This window comes from Pelobates fuscus, chromosome 8 (genome assembly GCF_036172605.1).
Source record: "Pelobates fuscus isolate aPelFus1 chromosome 8, aPelFus1.pri, whole genome shotgun sequence".
Classification (NCBI taxonomy): Eukaryota; Metazoa; Chordata; class Amphibia; order Anura; family Pelobatidae; genus Pelobates; species Pelobates fuscus.
The window spans coordinates 176,300,232-176,313,151 of NC_086324.1; the positions used below are offsets into that span (position 1 = coordinate 176,300,232).

The window sequence follows — 12,920 nt, forward strand, 5'->3', positions numbered from 1 at the left end:
CACTCTTATTGGTTGGATTTCAATTTGAAATCCAACCAATTAGAGTGTTATGAGTCAAATTACACAGCATGGGAAAATCATATTGCAACATTGTTATATTTTTTACTATAACTTTTGGTTACATGTACTCTTACCATAGCTCTCTATCACTTCTACATAAACATAATGATTTATATCCAGTTTTAAATGACATCGAGCAGCCACTGGCTGCTTGCTGTTTAGGCAACATGCCCCAACTACATGGAGGGCCTGGCACAGGGATCATGTGGGAGGATTTTACCTGGGCCAGGTCTCCCCTCATTGCACTAGTGACTGAGCAGCAATGGCTGCCCAGTCACTAGTAGTTTTAAATTTGTTTAGGCAACATGCCCCTACTCGTGGCATGTCGTGAGTAGGGGCAAGTGGGAGGATTTAACCTTCCTTTTATCAATATGGGGGTCATAGTGACCCCCATATTGATTTATATTTAGTTTGAAAGGCGACATGCAAGTAGGGGCATTGAGAGGTTTTAACCTCCCTTTTATTAATATGAGGGTCATAGTGACCCCCATAGGTTTTAATGCAGGGGGTTGGAATTAAAAGTTTCCGTTTGTGTGTTTGAACAATATGTTTCGGGAACCGAACAGTCGCACGTACCGAAGAACACCCTGGAGCTTGTTAAGCCTTATTGACAATTTCCTCCGCAGTGTTCTAAGTGTTCGTCTGGGTGGCTGCATTTCCTATGAATAACCACAAGGTGGTGGCCATCTTGTTCACACGAACGCAGACAGCGGTGTTTGGTCGTCGAGATTATGGAACTATTTTTGGACACTGAAACTCCCGAACACTGCTGGACTTCCATAATCACCTGCGTTTGGTTCTAGAGCACTTAGAAAGGTGCAGTTCTGTGGAAACGTTCCCACGAACAAGGGAATCAAGCTCCACGGTAAGACAATTGACTATGTTCGGTAGTTTGCTCATTTTAAAACTACCGAACTAGACTGACCACAAGTCTGATTCTCTGGAACTGTTTTGGGCATGGGACCATGCGTGTGGTCGGTCAAAATTAAGACTTCCTGAAAAATAACTGAATCCCTTAACCAATCTGGGTAATTTTTGGATATGTTGGTCACCCAGATCGGGGCTATCAGGGGATGTAACTTTTAGGTTTTTTTTGTATTTTAAGGTACTTTTGGGGTGTTTGAAAAATGTGTGTTTTTGTGCCTGGAGATAATTGAGTTTAATACAGTGCTTGACTCAATTATTTCCTAGGCAAAGGGGAGGGATTATCATGTTTTCTTTGGGAGTGTCTTGGACCTATCAGCCAATGTGATTGTGTATATGATTTTACTGTGGTTTACTCTCAGGTCCAGGGGGGAGTGCCCCTTGCATGGGGACCTGCATATAGGGCCGTTGTGGCTGCCAATAAACAGATTCCAGCTTGTTCTCCCAGAACCATGTGTCGCCTGGTTTCTGGGCGGGGAAAGGGCTATTCTTTTTTCACTGTTCCAGTGTGGAAGATTCCACAGGGAAAGTCCTTGTTAGGACAGAGCTCCCAGGATTAAGTGTTGTCCAGTGCCTGGGGGTGTCTAGAGCGAATTCCCCATTCGGCTCCAGGAGGGAGCGGTTCCAGGGCCCAAGTCAAGCCACTGTGACTGTGGGCAGAAGTGCTGCGGTTTGTCCCCTGTTCCAGCTAGGAAGCGGTCCTTGATGGAGGTACCCAGTCAGGGGTTCAGGGAGCTCCGTTACATGAGGCATCTCGCAATACCCCCTTCAATGCCGAGGCAATGGGTGATCGCACGTGGCGCCCGGCAGTGTAGTGCAGAGGATCGGAAGCCATCAAGCAGGCTTCCGATGCTCTGCCTATGCTGAGTTCCTCGAGGGGTTGAGATTGGATATAGTATCAGCATTCGGCTTCTGTAGTTTTGCAAAAGCCGTATTTTCATCCTTAGACCAGGAAGAATTCATGGATCTTTGCCCATTACTGGTAAACAGAGCCCGTATACTCCTCACATCATAATTGCTACAGCGGCTGTATGATGCGTGGAGTAGTCATTAAAGCATGAAGCCGACCCTTAATAACAGTACATGTATTTTAAAAAAATATTTGTAAGATGTTGTAAGCCAAGTGTCTGGAAACAGCAGGGGGCAGCTTGCTCAGACTATCACAGGGTAAGTGTGCCTTCACTGAACGAACCTTTTGTAATGTCTTGGTAGAGTTGATGTGACAAAGAATCACTCTTTTTTTCTTGCTGTATGTACAATTTCCAAAGCATCAAGGACCTAGTGGTGGTCGGTATCAGTGGTGGCTGATGTGAATGGTGTGCAGATATTCGATGTAGTTGTTGGCCAAGGGAAGCTGGAATTGAATAGCATATATAATTCAGATTTCCAAATGATCTTGACTTTCACTCTTCATAGTAAATAATGACATGCTGACATTTAGGAGCCCCCTTTGATCTCCCCTATTAGTAACTTATATAGGGCACATTAATATGTCTAAAATAGGCAGTTATTTAATGTAAGCTAATATAACCCTGATAGTTTATTAGGTTTACATCAATTTTCAAAGATAAATAAGACATATGGAATATCTATCTTGTACTCTCATTCCGTACTAGAGTTTTTAAGATCTCGTTTTACAGATATATTTACCACAAAGAGTTATTTTAGCAATTGGCACAATAAATCAGGCCGTGTTATTATCCCAAAGAGTGGGACTTAGTGCCGCGAGAATTCTAATCACTATGAGCCTTGGATAACCTGCAGTGAGAGTGATCTCTTGATATTACAATCTCCAGAGGATTTTATGGAATTTTGTAATTACACAGAATTCAAGACGCATGCTTATTGTATCTAGAAGTCTAATATAAACACCCGGCAATCGAAGCCCGTCTGTCTGCTCCTGTGTTATCATGTGGCAGATCATTCGGTAAGGGGCAGCAATTCATGTTCAACATACATATAGAAGATAGCTTTTCCATCTTAAGCTATTAGAAAAAACTCTGTCAATGACACAAAAATAATGTCATTTTTAAGGGAATGATTATTTTGGACCTAATATAACGTTAAGCTCAAACTAATTGGTAAGTATAATGTTTCTATTAATACACAACAATTTTCTCTTACTATGAGAGGAGGAGAGAATGTGTTAGATAGATTATACCGCCATTAAAGGGATAGGAAGCTGTGTGCCGGAGCCATTAAAGGCATAGGAAGCTGTGTGCCTGAGCCATTAAAGGGATAGGAAGCTGTGTGCCTGAGCCATTAAAGGGATAGGAAGCTGTGTGCCTGAGCCATTAAAGGGATAGGAAGCTGTGTGCCTGAACCATTAAAGGGATAGGAAGCTGTGTGCCGGAGCCATTAAAGGGATAGGAAGCTGTGTGCCGGAGCCATTAAAGGGATAGGAAGCTGTGTGCCGGAGCCATTAAAGGGATAGGAAGCTGTGTGCCTGAGCCATTAAAGGGATAGGAAGCTGTGTGCCGGAGCCATTAAAGGGATAGGAAGCTGTGTGCCTGAGACATTAAAGGGATAGGAAGCTGTGTGCCGGAGCCATTAAAGGGATAGGAAGCTGTGTGCCTGAGCCATTAAAGGGATAGGAAGCTGTGTGCCTGAACCATTAAAGGGATAGGAAGCTGTGTGCCTGAGCCATTAAAGGGATAGGAAGCTGTGTGCCGGAGCCATTAAAGGGATAGGAAGCTGTGTGCCGGAGCCATTAAAGGGATAGGAAGCTGTGTGCCTGAGCCATTAAAGGGATAGGAAGCTGTGTGCCGGAGCCATTAAAGGGATAGGAAGCTGTGTGCCTGAGACATTAAAGGGATAGGAAGCTGTGTGCCGGAGCCATTAAAGGGATAGGAAGCTGTGTGCCTGAGCCATTAAAGGGATAGGAAGCTGTGTGCCTGAACCATTAAAGGGATAGGAAGCTGTGTGCCTGAGCCATTAAAGGGATAGGAAGCTGTGTGCCGGAGCCATTAAAGGGATAGGAAGATGTGTGCCGGAGCCATTAAAGGGATAGGAAGCTGTGTGCCGGAGCCATTAAAGGGATAGGAAGCTGTGTGCCGGAGCCATTAAAGGGATAGGAAGCTGTGTGCCGGAGCCATTAAAGGGATAGGAAGCTGTGTGCCTGAGCTTAGAGGATGCCAAGATTACAGACAGTTAGACAGACCAGCGGCTCTCTGAAATAGACATGACTGTATATAGGAGCACAGGATAACTAACTATTCTTCTGTGCCAGCGCATATTTATATTTTATCCTAATTATGCCATCTAGTGATTTAGTGTGTGCCTTAATTTCTTTGCAAACATTCAAAAGATTGAAAACACTACTAAATTATGACTCTGATTTAATATTGTTGTATAAGATTATGAATTGATTTAATATTTTGGTTAAACTTTAAAAATATATATTTTTTAAAATATTAAACTATCACAAAATATATGATATGTTTAAAATATATCAATATATTAAAATTATATATAAAAATAGCTTTCAAAATATTAGATAATTTAAAGAAAGGTTATCCAAGAATATTAAATCTTTCAAAAGCTTATGCAAACATTTTAAATCAATGCTGATATCGGTAGTAATGTATACTTCATAGCAAAGTTGTGAACACAGTTCCTTGATCTTCTCTAACCTCCTGACTGTTGAGTTTAATTAATAGTGTAAGATTTTTTACGTACAATGATGTGTATAAACACATAAACATACAACAAAACATTGGGCGTATCTACAGATTGTGTTTACAGAATAGTTATAAAATAATATTATAATAAAAGTAAAATTCTGGGGGTGTTCCATGCCCCATAACAACTTCATCTCTACTAAGTTGTTATGGTGAGTGTAAGACCTGGCTGCATTCTCAATTTATGAGGTTAAACCATTTTTATACAGTTTAACCCCGATTATGTCTCCTCTGGTGCCATCTGTCCTTCCTCCAGGTTGCTGCATTGAGGTGGAAGGTTTGGGCGCTGATGATTGTCCTGTAATGTTTAGAAATGTATGTACGCTATGGGCACTCTCTGCACCTTAACCACTGCATCTCAGCATAGCAGGTTATAATGACACAAAAAGCCAGTGAGTGCTATTCAAAAAAACGTTTGTTAAATTGTTTAGTAGTGGTTTGACAAAAATCAGGACAGTATGGGGCATAGAGTGCATTAAGTACATTTATACAAATGTATTCATTTATTTTTTTAAATTTATAAATGTAACCTTTTTTTAAATAAGTTTTTTTTTTTTAAATACAACATTTAATAACAGTAATTCAATACATACAAAGAATGTTTGCAAGTTACGCAAGTTACACATTTTATAATTAACAGTAGTGATTGATATTTGTCTTTCTAAATTGCAGACTTGTATTATATATTGGCAAGGTTGTATCTGTACTTCGATATTATTCTAACTAGCAAATCCTCTTCTGCATATTCTTGTTGGAGCACTGATTATACAAATAAACCCTCAGAGGAAGTAAAAAAATAGATTTATATAATTTTGTTCCACCTCTTCCTCTGAGTGTATGTACCGAAAAAGAGTCTCACAGTGAGCATCGTTCTCATAGGGGTCTAGTCACTGGCAGCAACTTCGAACCATGGTGTCCAGGTGTTATAGTATGAGGTCAAATTGCCATTCATCACATAGAAATAATATTCACTTTCCCCTTGATATGTAATTTGGGTAACATTTTGTTCCCTGTCTAAAGGGTTTCTAAGATGCTACATTTTTGATAATACTTTTCCTGTTTCATCCTTAATCTTCTGTAAATGTGGGCATTCCCACCAGATTTGATATAGAGTACCAGAAGGCTGGGTGCATCTCAAGCACACGTCAGCAGTGGATTTATCAAACCTACTTAGGCGTGCCGGGACCAAATTCCAACGTTGTAATAATTTATAGAATATTTCCTATAAATTAACTGAATGAAGGAACAGATTTTATTAACATGTAAGTCTTACACCAGATCTGCAAATTTAATCTTGTTAGAAATATGAAATGGAAAAATGTTTTAGAGATTGCACTGTGTTTATTGTCATTTTAACCTTTGATTCTCTCATAAACTTTTTTCTCTATTGAGAAGAGGGACGACGTCTAGCGACCTGGTTATGGGAAGAGACCTTCATACTAACGTGACAGAATTCATTTTCTTAGGATTCTCTGACTTATCCCTTACTCTTCAAGCCATTGTCTTTAACTTCTTTCTGTTTTCCTACATCCTCACATTGCTGGGAAATGGTGTAATCATACTGACTATTTCGTTAGACCCTGCATTTCAAACTCCCATGTATTTCTTCCTGAGGAATCTATCATTCCTTGAGCTTTGCCTAACTACGGTCACTGTTCCAAAAGTCCTGCACGATTTCCTAAGTGGAAATAGGTCCATCTCCTTCATTGGTTGTGCTACTCAGATGTTTGTCTTCTTCTCTGTTGGAGTTTCAGAATGTGTTTTCCTTTTGGTGATGGCCTTTGATCGCTATGTAGCTATCTGCCACCCATTAAGATACATGTCTGTTATGAGCAATACATTGTGTTATAAGTTAACCATTGGGTCATGGATGGTGGGGTTCTTGGTATCTTTCGGGCAAACCACCTTCATCTTTACATTGCCTTATTGTAATTCTAACCATTTAGACCATTTTTTCTGTGATATTCCCCCACTTCTCAGCCTGGCCTGTGCTGACACCTTCATCAATGAACTGTGTGTCTTCATAGCTTGTCTTGTGGGGGCCACGATCCCATTCCTTTTTATTATCTGCTCATATATCAACATTCTGTCCTCCATAATGCGCATTCATTCAGCAGAGGGACGTCAGAAGGCACTGTCTACTTGTGTGTCTCACCTGACCTCTGTTATTCTTTTCTATGGGACAGCCATGTTTGTTCATCTTCGTTTACGATCCCAGAGATCTCCTTTTAATGATCGAATGATTTCACTCTTTTATTGCATCTTAATACCTCTCATTAACCCCTTGATATACAGCCTGAGGAACAAAGATATGAATAAAGCTCTGGGAAAAATATTTTTAGATTTTCCTAAACAAGTGCAATATTAAATAAATAAATAAATACCTGATTTTCTGGTTTTACTTTCTCTGTATCGACCAACAAATGACCATGGGATCTTTATTTAGAATTTATTTTAGAATTATTTCTAGAACTACATTTGTATATATTAGATTTTGACATATTGACTTATTAATTACAACAATTGTATATTTTGTCTTTATTTGATGTTTGCATTTTGTAGATACATATTTTAAATATTTTGCTGCAAAAAACAAATATATATGATACAGATTAAAGAAAGGAAAAACAAATACAGTTTTAAACTTTAAAAAAAGCCTTGTAAAATGTAACACTGTATTTTTTATTTTTTTTTGTAGTGCATAGATATAACACAAACAGGCAAGAGGTACCCCAAAGGCATTCCTCCAGCTTTTCTACGCAAAACAAGCGGGTCCCAAGTTTAACATGCACAATTTTATATTTTAAACAGGTTTAGGCATACTTAAGATTATGGTCTAAGAATATGAGCAGTTGTAGCAGTGTGGTTTCGGCTGTACAGAAATATTTATACCATATACATGTTTGGTCAGAGCTGTAGTTAAGTTAAAGTTTGGTCAACACATTTTATACACTCATGAAATTAACAGGCTAATCAGCGTTGTTTGTGTAATGCAACATACTAGGGGGATTGAGCCTCACGCAGAATTTAACTATATGTTGGTTGGTGACTTGCAAAAAGATCGTGTAGGTAGTACACATAAGTTATAAAGGCTCAACATGTGATTTAGGATATTAGCAGGTATGCCAGTGATATCAAAGCAAAGGACAATACAAAAACGGTAATTGCAGTCAGAGGATGCAAATCGCTTGCACGGTAGATTCTCCTCTAATTTGCCCCTGACTGTCTGTCGCATGGTGTGGTAACCGCAATTGTCCCTTGCATGGTGTAAGCAGTCCTGTGGGTTGCTCAGCCGATGCCTTGCGTAGGGAGGCTGCAGGGGTACAGGTGCCACTTGTCCTCCATTGCTGGCGCTGCAGAGGTTAAGATCTGCGGTTGCTTGTGCCACCGGGCCCCTTCGTGGACTCGTGTGTGGTCGTCACCGCTCCGGTCGGTCTTGTCACCCCGAGTGAGGGTTCTGGAGCTGGTGAGTGCCACTTGGAGAGGGGCCCCGGTGCTCTGCTGCGCGGTTCCCTGGATTGTAGCTGGAGCGTGTAGGGGTTGAGATGCTGCGTATCGAGCGCCAGCTCCCATTCCAGGTGAGACTTTTCCGTGTGTGGCTGGATTAGCGGTCCCGCTCTCAGGAGTGTGGGGGCAAGCACTGGTGCCTGGGCTACATGGCTTCCTCGCCCGCTTGTGGGATCGTTGGTGTGTGTGCGGCCCAGTGACTTTTCTGGACGTCTGTGGTGGGTGCCTGTAATGGCGGCGGCTGCTTGCTGGGCGAATCCACACGGCCACTTTTTTTTTACTGCACGGTGGAAGGCTATCCCGCGGTTATGCAGCATAGTCCGCACAGATCTTATCGAAGTCCCCCAAGGGGTCCGTGGGTGGTTGGTCATGTGTGCTCCGCTTCTTGGGCCCTTGCTGGGTGGCCATCTTAGGCTGCTTTACAGTGGCTTGGTGCATCCGTGTAAGCTGTGTATTGGGTAACTGAGCACCGGTATCGGGACAATGTCGAGGGACCACTGGTGCTTCGGTAGTGATCCCAGTGGGGACCGGGATGTCCCCCACCGGTCCAAAGGGGGGGTGACAGGGCGCCAAGGAGGTCTATTCAGGGTGTTCGGCACTCGGCTGGAAATCGGCCGCCTCTCCTAGGCCGGAGGCCTGTTACCCCGGTAGGTAACTCGTCAGATTGTCGACTATGCTGGTTCCTGCGGAGATATTTGGACTGCTTAATGTCTCCTCTTGGTTGCTAGTGGTCTGTGCTTGGTTTAGAGCTTTTTGCAGGTTTTTATTCCCGTTGTTTTAGTTATTTCACGCTTTTTCTTTGCAGGAGCTCCAAGTAAACACGTCTTGCCTGTTTGAGAGTCAGGCCCCGCCCCCCCCCCCGTAACACTGTATTTAATGTTCCATAATCTGTATTTTGTAAAAATGTTGGTATTTACAGCATCACCATTGCTGAGAATCGCATGTTCACGTGGTGCCCCAACCCTTGTTTATTCTGTGTAGATCTGGAATCCAGACCAGATTCCTATTACGTTGAGCACCCCGCCCATCCACTACACGTGCCCCTTTGGAGGTGACCACAGGAAAGCATACATTGGAGCAGTTTAAGCAGTAAGTATTGCAGGTTAGCATGTTACTCGCCCATGATACAATTAGTGTAGGACCCATCGATATTGGGGTACGGTGACATGATATGGCCAAATGATGTAAACAAATCCTTTTTACTCGTTTGCTAAAATAGGTGATTAAGTAACCTTGTAAGATTTGCCACTTGTATCTGTGCACTGTTCCTTAATCTGTATTCTGATTTAAAAACAAACCCTAAAATAACTTGTCAGATATCGTATACGTTTGCAAAAAAATTCAAATTTGCACCTGGATGCAGGTAGATGTTCCTTTCATATCAACAGATATCCTGGAGCTTACAGATACATTATTTAATGGACAAATTGACAGCACAATTAGCAAACACACTGTCTGCCAGTCTTACAGAAGGTTTGGCTACCATGGGAGTCTTCTCAGGGCCATGGGAGTCAACAATCGTAAACAGGATGTTGCTTACCCACCCCATGCCCACACCAAACCTCTTTCTTCTTCTTGCAAAGGGTTTAACAGAGCAGCCACTACGTAATCCTCAAATAAAGATGTTAAATATGGCAAAAGGCTACAACATTCTGAGGCTGCAGATGTTCTCTCCAGTTTGGAGCTGAACCCGACCTTTTCATTATTCATTTTAAAATGATGCATTAACCATTTTACTTGTCATTGTCCCCAACCATTTGGGTTGTAACCGAGAGCTCCTTGTTGTGTTAGTACATTATTGCTGTGCACCGATTTAATCCTTGGATTTAGGAATATTGGAATTTTTGGAAATTTATATCTATCTATTTTTGTTCTTTAAGGAAATAAGTCTTCATTTGTAAATTACGTAATGAAAAAAAGATATATATTACTAATTTTTTATATATTACTAATTGCATAATTTTGAGTTAAATGGTTCATTTATTTAAAAGACCTGTGCATGTATAATGGTTGATGTGTTTTTTTACAAAACCTGGACTTTTTATATATTTTTTTTAACTACGTTCTTTAGCCATCTACTGATTCATTCCCTACCATGTTTTTTTAGTAAGGGTTTGGTATAGCAATTTATTGTATTGATTACATTACTTTTAACATATGTTTTGATGAATTGTTTAATTGTCACATTGATCTGATTTGATGGTTTGTAATTTGTGTGCATATAAATGCAATACATTTTTCACTGTGGTGCATGCTTGATAAAGACCTTGACAGGTCAAAACGTTGCAAATAAACCTGCCTGGATACAATCATAGTGAGTGCCTGAGATTTTTTCTTTTCATTTGTAAATTAGTCTGAAATGTGTTTATACTATTTTTTTGACTGGTGAACAAGAAGATTTTAAAAAAAAATTATAATTATCCAATTTAAACTCGTTTTAAACATCCTTACATTCTAATCACCTATTAACAGTTTTAGTTTTCCTTAGTTTATATTTTTTTAACTTAAAGAATTGATCAGAAATTAAAAAAATATATTATTTTAGGTTATGTTCTGTGCTTTTTTATGTTTAGATTAAGTTGATTATAGGAAATTCATTTTTAAGATTATTACATTAAAATATATTAAGAAGGTAGAAAACGGTAAATGTTTTATTTGCCTACAGAAGTCATTAAGTGAGCAGGAACAACCAAACGTCACCCCCGGGGAACTATTTAATTCTGCTGTGTGAAATTAGGTCTAATCCCTTGTGTGGTTGTCGTCTAATTCCGACAAACTTGTCATCAGTAGCAGAGATCAATAGACTATAAAATGTATTAACCTGGATAATTCAAAGCTTTATGTAAAGGAACCACAGTCACTCGGTCTTATGTATTATTAAATTATCATGTGACTAAACAGCCTGTGATAGTTTTAAATGATTTGAAATATATGAATATACATGTTCTCCCGTGACTGGTAAGTCCCTTAACTACCAAAATCATGTATACACGTGTCTTGCTGTGAAAATTGAAATTAGATCAAAAACTCTTAGTAACCTCCGATTTAAACTTCCACAATAATCACCAGCTATTTCAAGAATGTTCTTCAAAGCCATGAGTCCATAAGCTTTTTAAATGATTTCATATTTTTGGATACATTTTTACATTTATTTTTGTTTCTATCTTGATTAGAAATTTGCACAAAAATAAACAGAAAAACCACACTTATCGGTATATTGCAACATTTTCTGCACATTTTTTTTTTTTTAATTATTTTGACTGTACAATTGATTGTGTATTCTTATGTTTGGCTATGCATTACCAGCAAGACAAAGCTAAATGCTTGCCGGTTGCTTAAACGGCTAATGAGGAATGGATATCAATCTATAAAAGCAGCATGTAGAAACTTGCTGTGACGGAGCTTAATTACATCGGACCTTTAAACAATGAATCACACCTTCCATGTAGGTTGAACTCACATTAACCAGAAATCCTGACTCGGAGTTTGCAGCTGACAAAGTCTAGTCTATTAGAATTGTGTACAAATCTGTTTCAGCTTCATTGAATTAACCAAAATCCTGTTAATTTCTGCCTAAATAAATCGATGTGTCCAGGATTTGGCTCTAGGCGTGGATAAACAGGAATTTGATCAGTTCGATGCAGCTGAAATGGATTTTGAAGCCCAGTGTCTATCAGTGGGATAATGAGCTTTGTCTGGTTCCAACTCTCTCTCGCTATACCTGCAAACCCAGAGCTGGAATTTGGGATTTAGTTCATTTGAGTTTGAACAAGACAAGAGTTGTGATTTATTGTTTAAATCCGTCACACTTGCACAATGTTTGGTTTATTTATTTAATTTACAGATTTGCAGATATAGGAATTTTTTTACACGTTAGCCGCTCTACGTAACCTTTGCTTTTGGTCCTTTTGCCTACAATAAGCATGCACAACATATTTCATTGGGACAACTTTAGAATTTTTATTTTTTATATAAAATATGTATATTTGTTCCAACCTGAAGTCCACCAGTTTTGCTGTGAGTACATAAACTCCTGCAAACGCTGCAGTGTCACACAATTACAGCATTTGGACCATGAACAGTGAAAATTGGAGTCATGTCTAGGTTGATCTTTTTTTTTTATCAGGCATAAAAGATGGATGGATAGTTTAATGATTGGATAGTTGGATAGTTGGGTGACTGGATAGTTGGATAGATGGGTGGTTGGATAGATGGATGACTGGATAGTTGGATAGATGGGTGGTTGGATAGTTGGATGACTGAATAGTTGGATGACTGGATAGATGGTGGATGGGTGGATAGATAGAGAGATGGATGGTTGGATAGTTGGATAGATGGGTGGTTGGATAGATGGGTGGTTGGATAGATGGATGACTGGATAGTTGGATAGATGGATTGTTGGATAGTTGCATAGATGGGTGGTTGGATAGATGAATGGTTGGATAGATGAATGGTTGGATAGATGGATGGTTGAATTGTTGAATAGATGGATTGTTGGATAGTTGGATGACTGGATAGATGGATGGTTGGATAGATAGATGGATGGTTGGATAGATGGATAGTTGGATAGTTGGATGACTGGATAGATGGATGGTTGGATAGATGGATGGAAACATATTTGGAAAATGAAAGGTTTGATTATCAGTATATCAATATCAATATCAATATATATATATATATATATATATATTTTTTTTTTTTTTTTTAACCTCACATTTAGCCATCTTTTGGCTCCAGATTGTCAGAAAC

At 39.7% G+C, this 12,920-nt stretch overlaps 1 protein-coding gene across 1 annotated transcript; it reads left to right on the forward strand.

Moving 5' to 3' along the window:
• Window positions 1-6,061: 6,061 nt before the first annotated feature.
• On the forward strand, window positions 6,062-7,032 carry LOC134571397 (olfactory receptor 10AG1-like). The gene has a single exon (XM_063429601.1). The coding sequence runs from the start codon at window positions 6,085-6,087 to the stop codon at window positions 7,030-7,032; it is 948 nt and encodes a 315-aa protein (XP_063285671.1). The 5' UTR covers window positions 6,062-6,084.
• The last annotated feature ends 5,888 nt before the right edge of the window (window positions 7,033-12,920 follow it).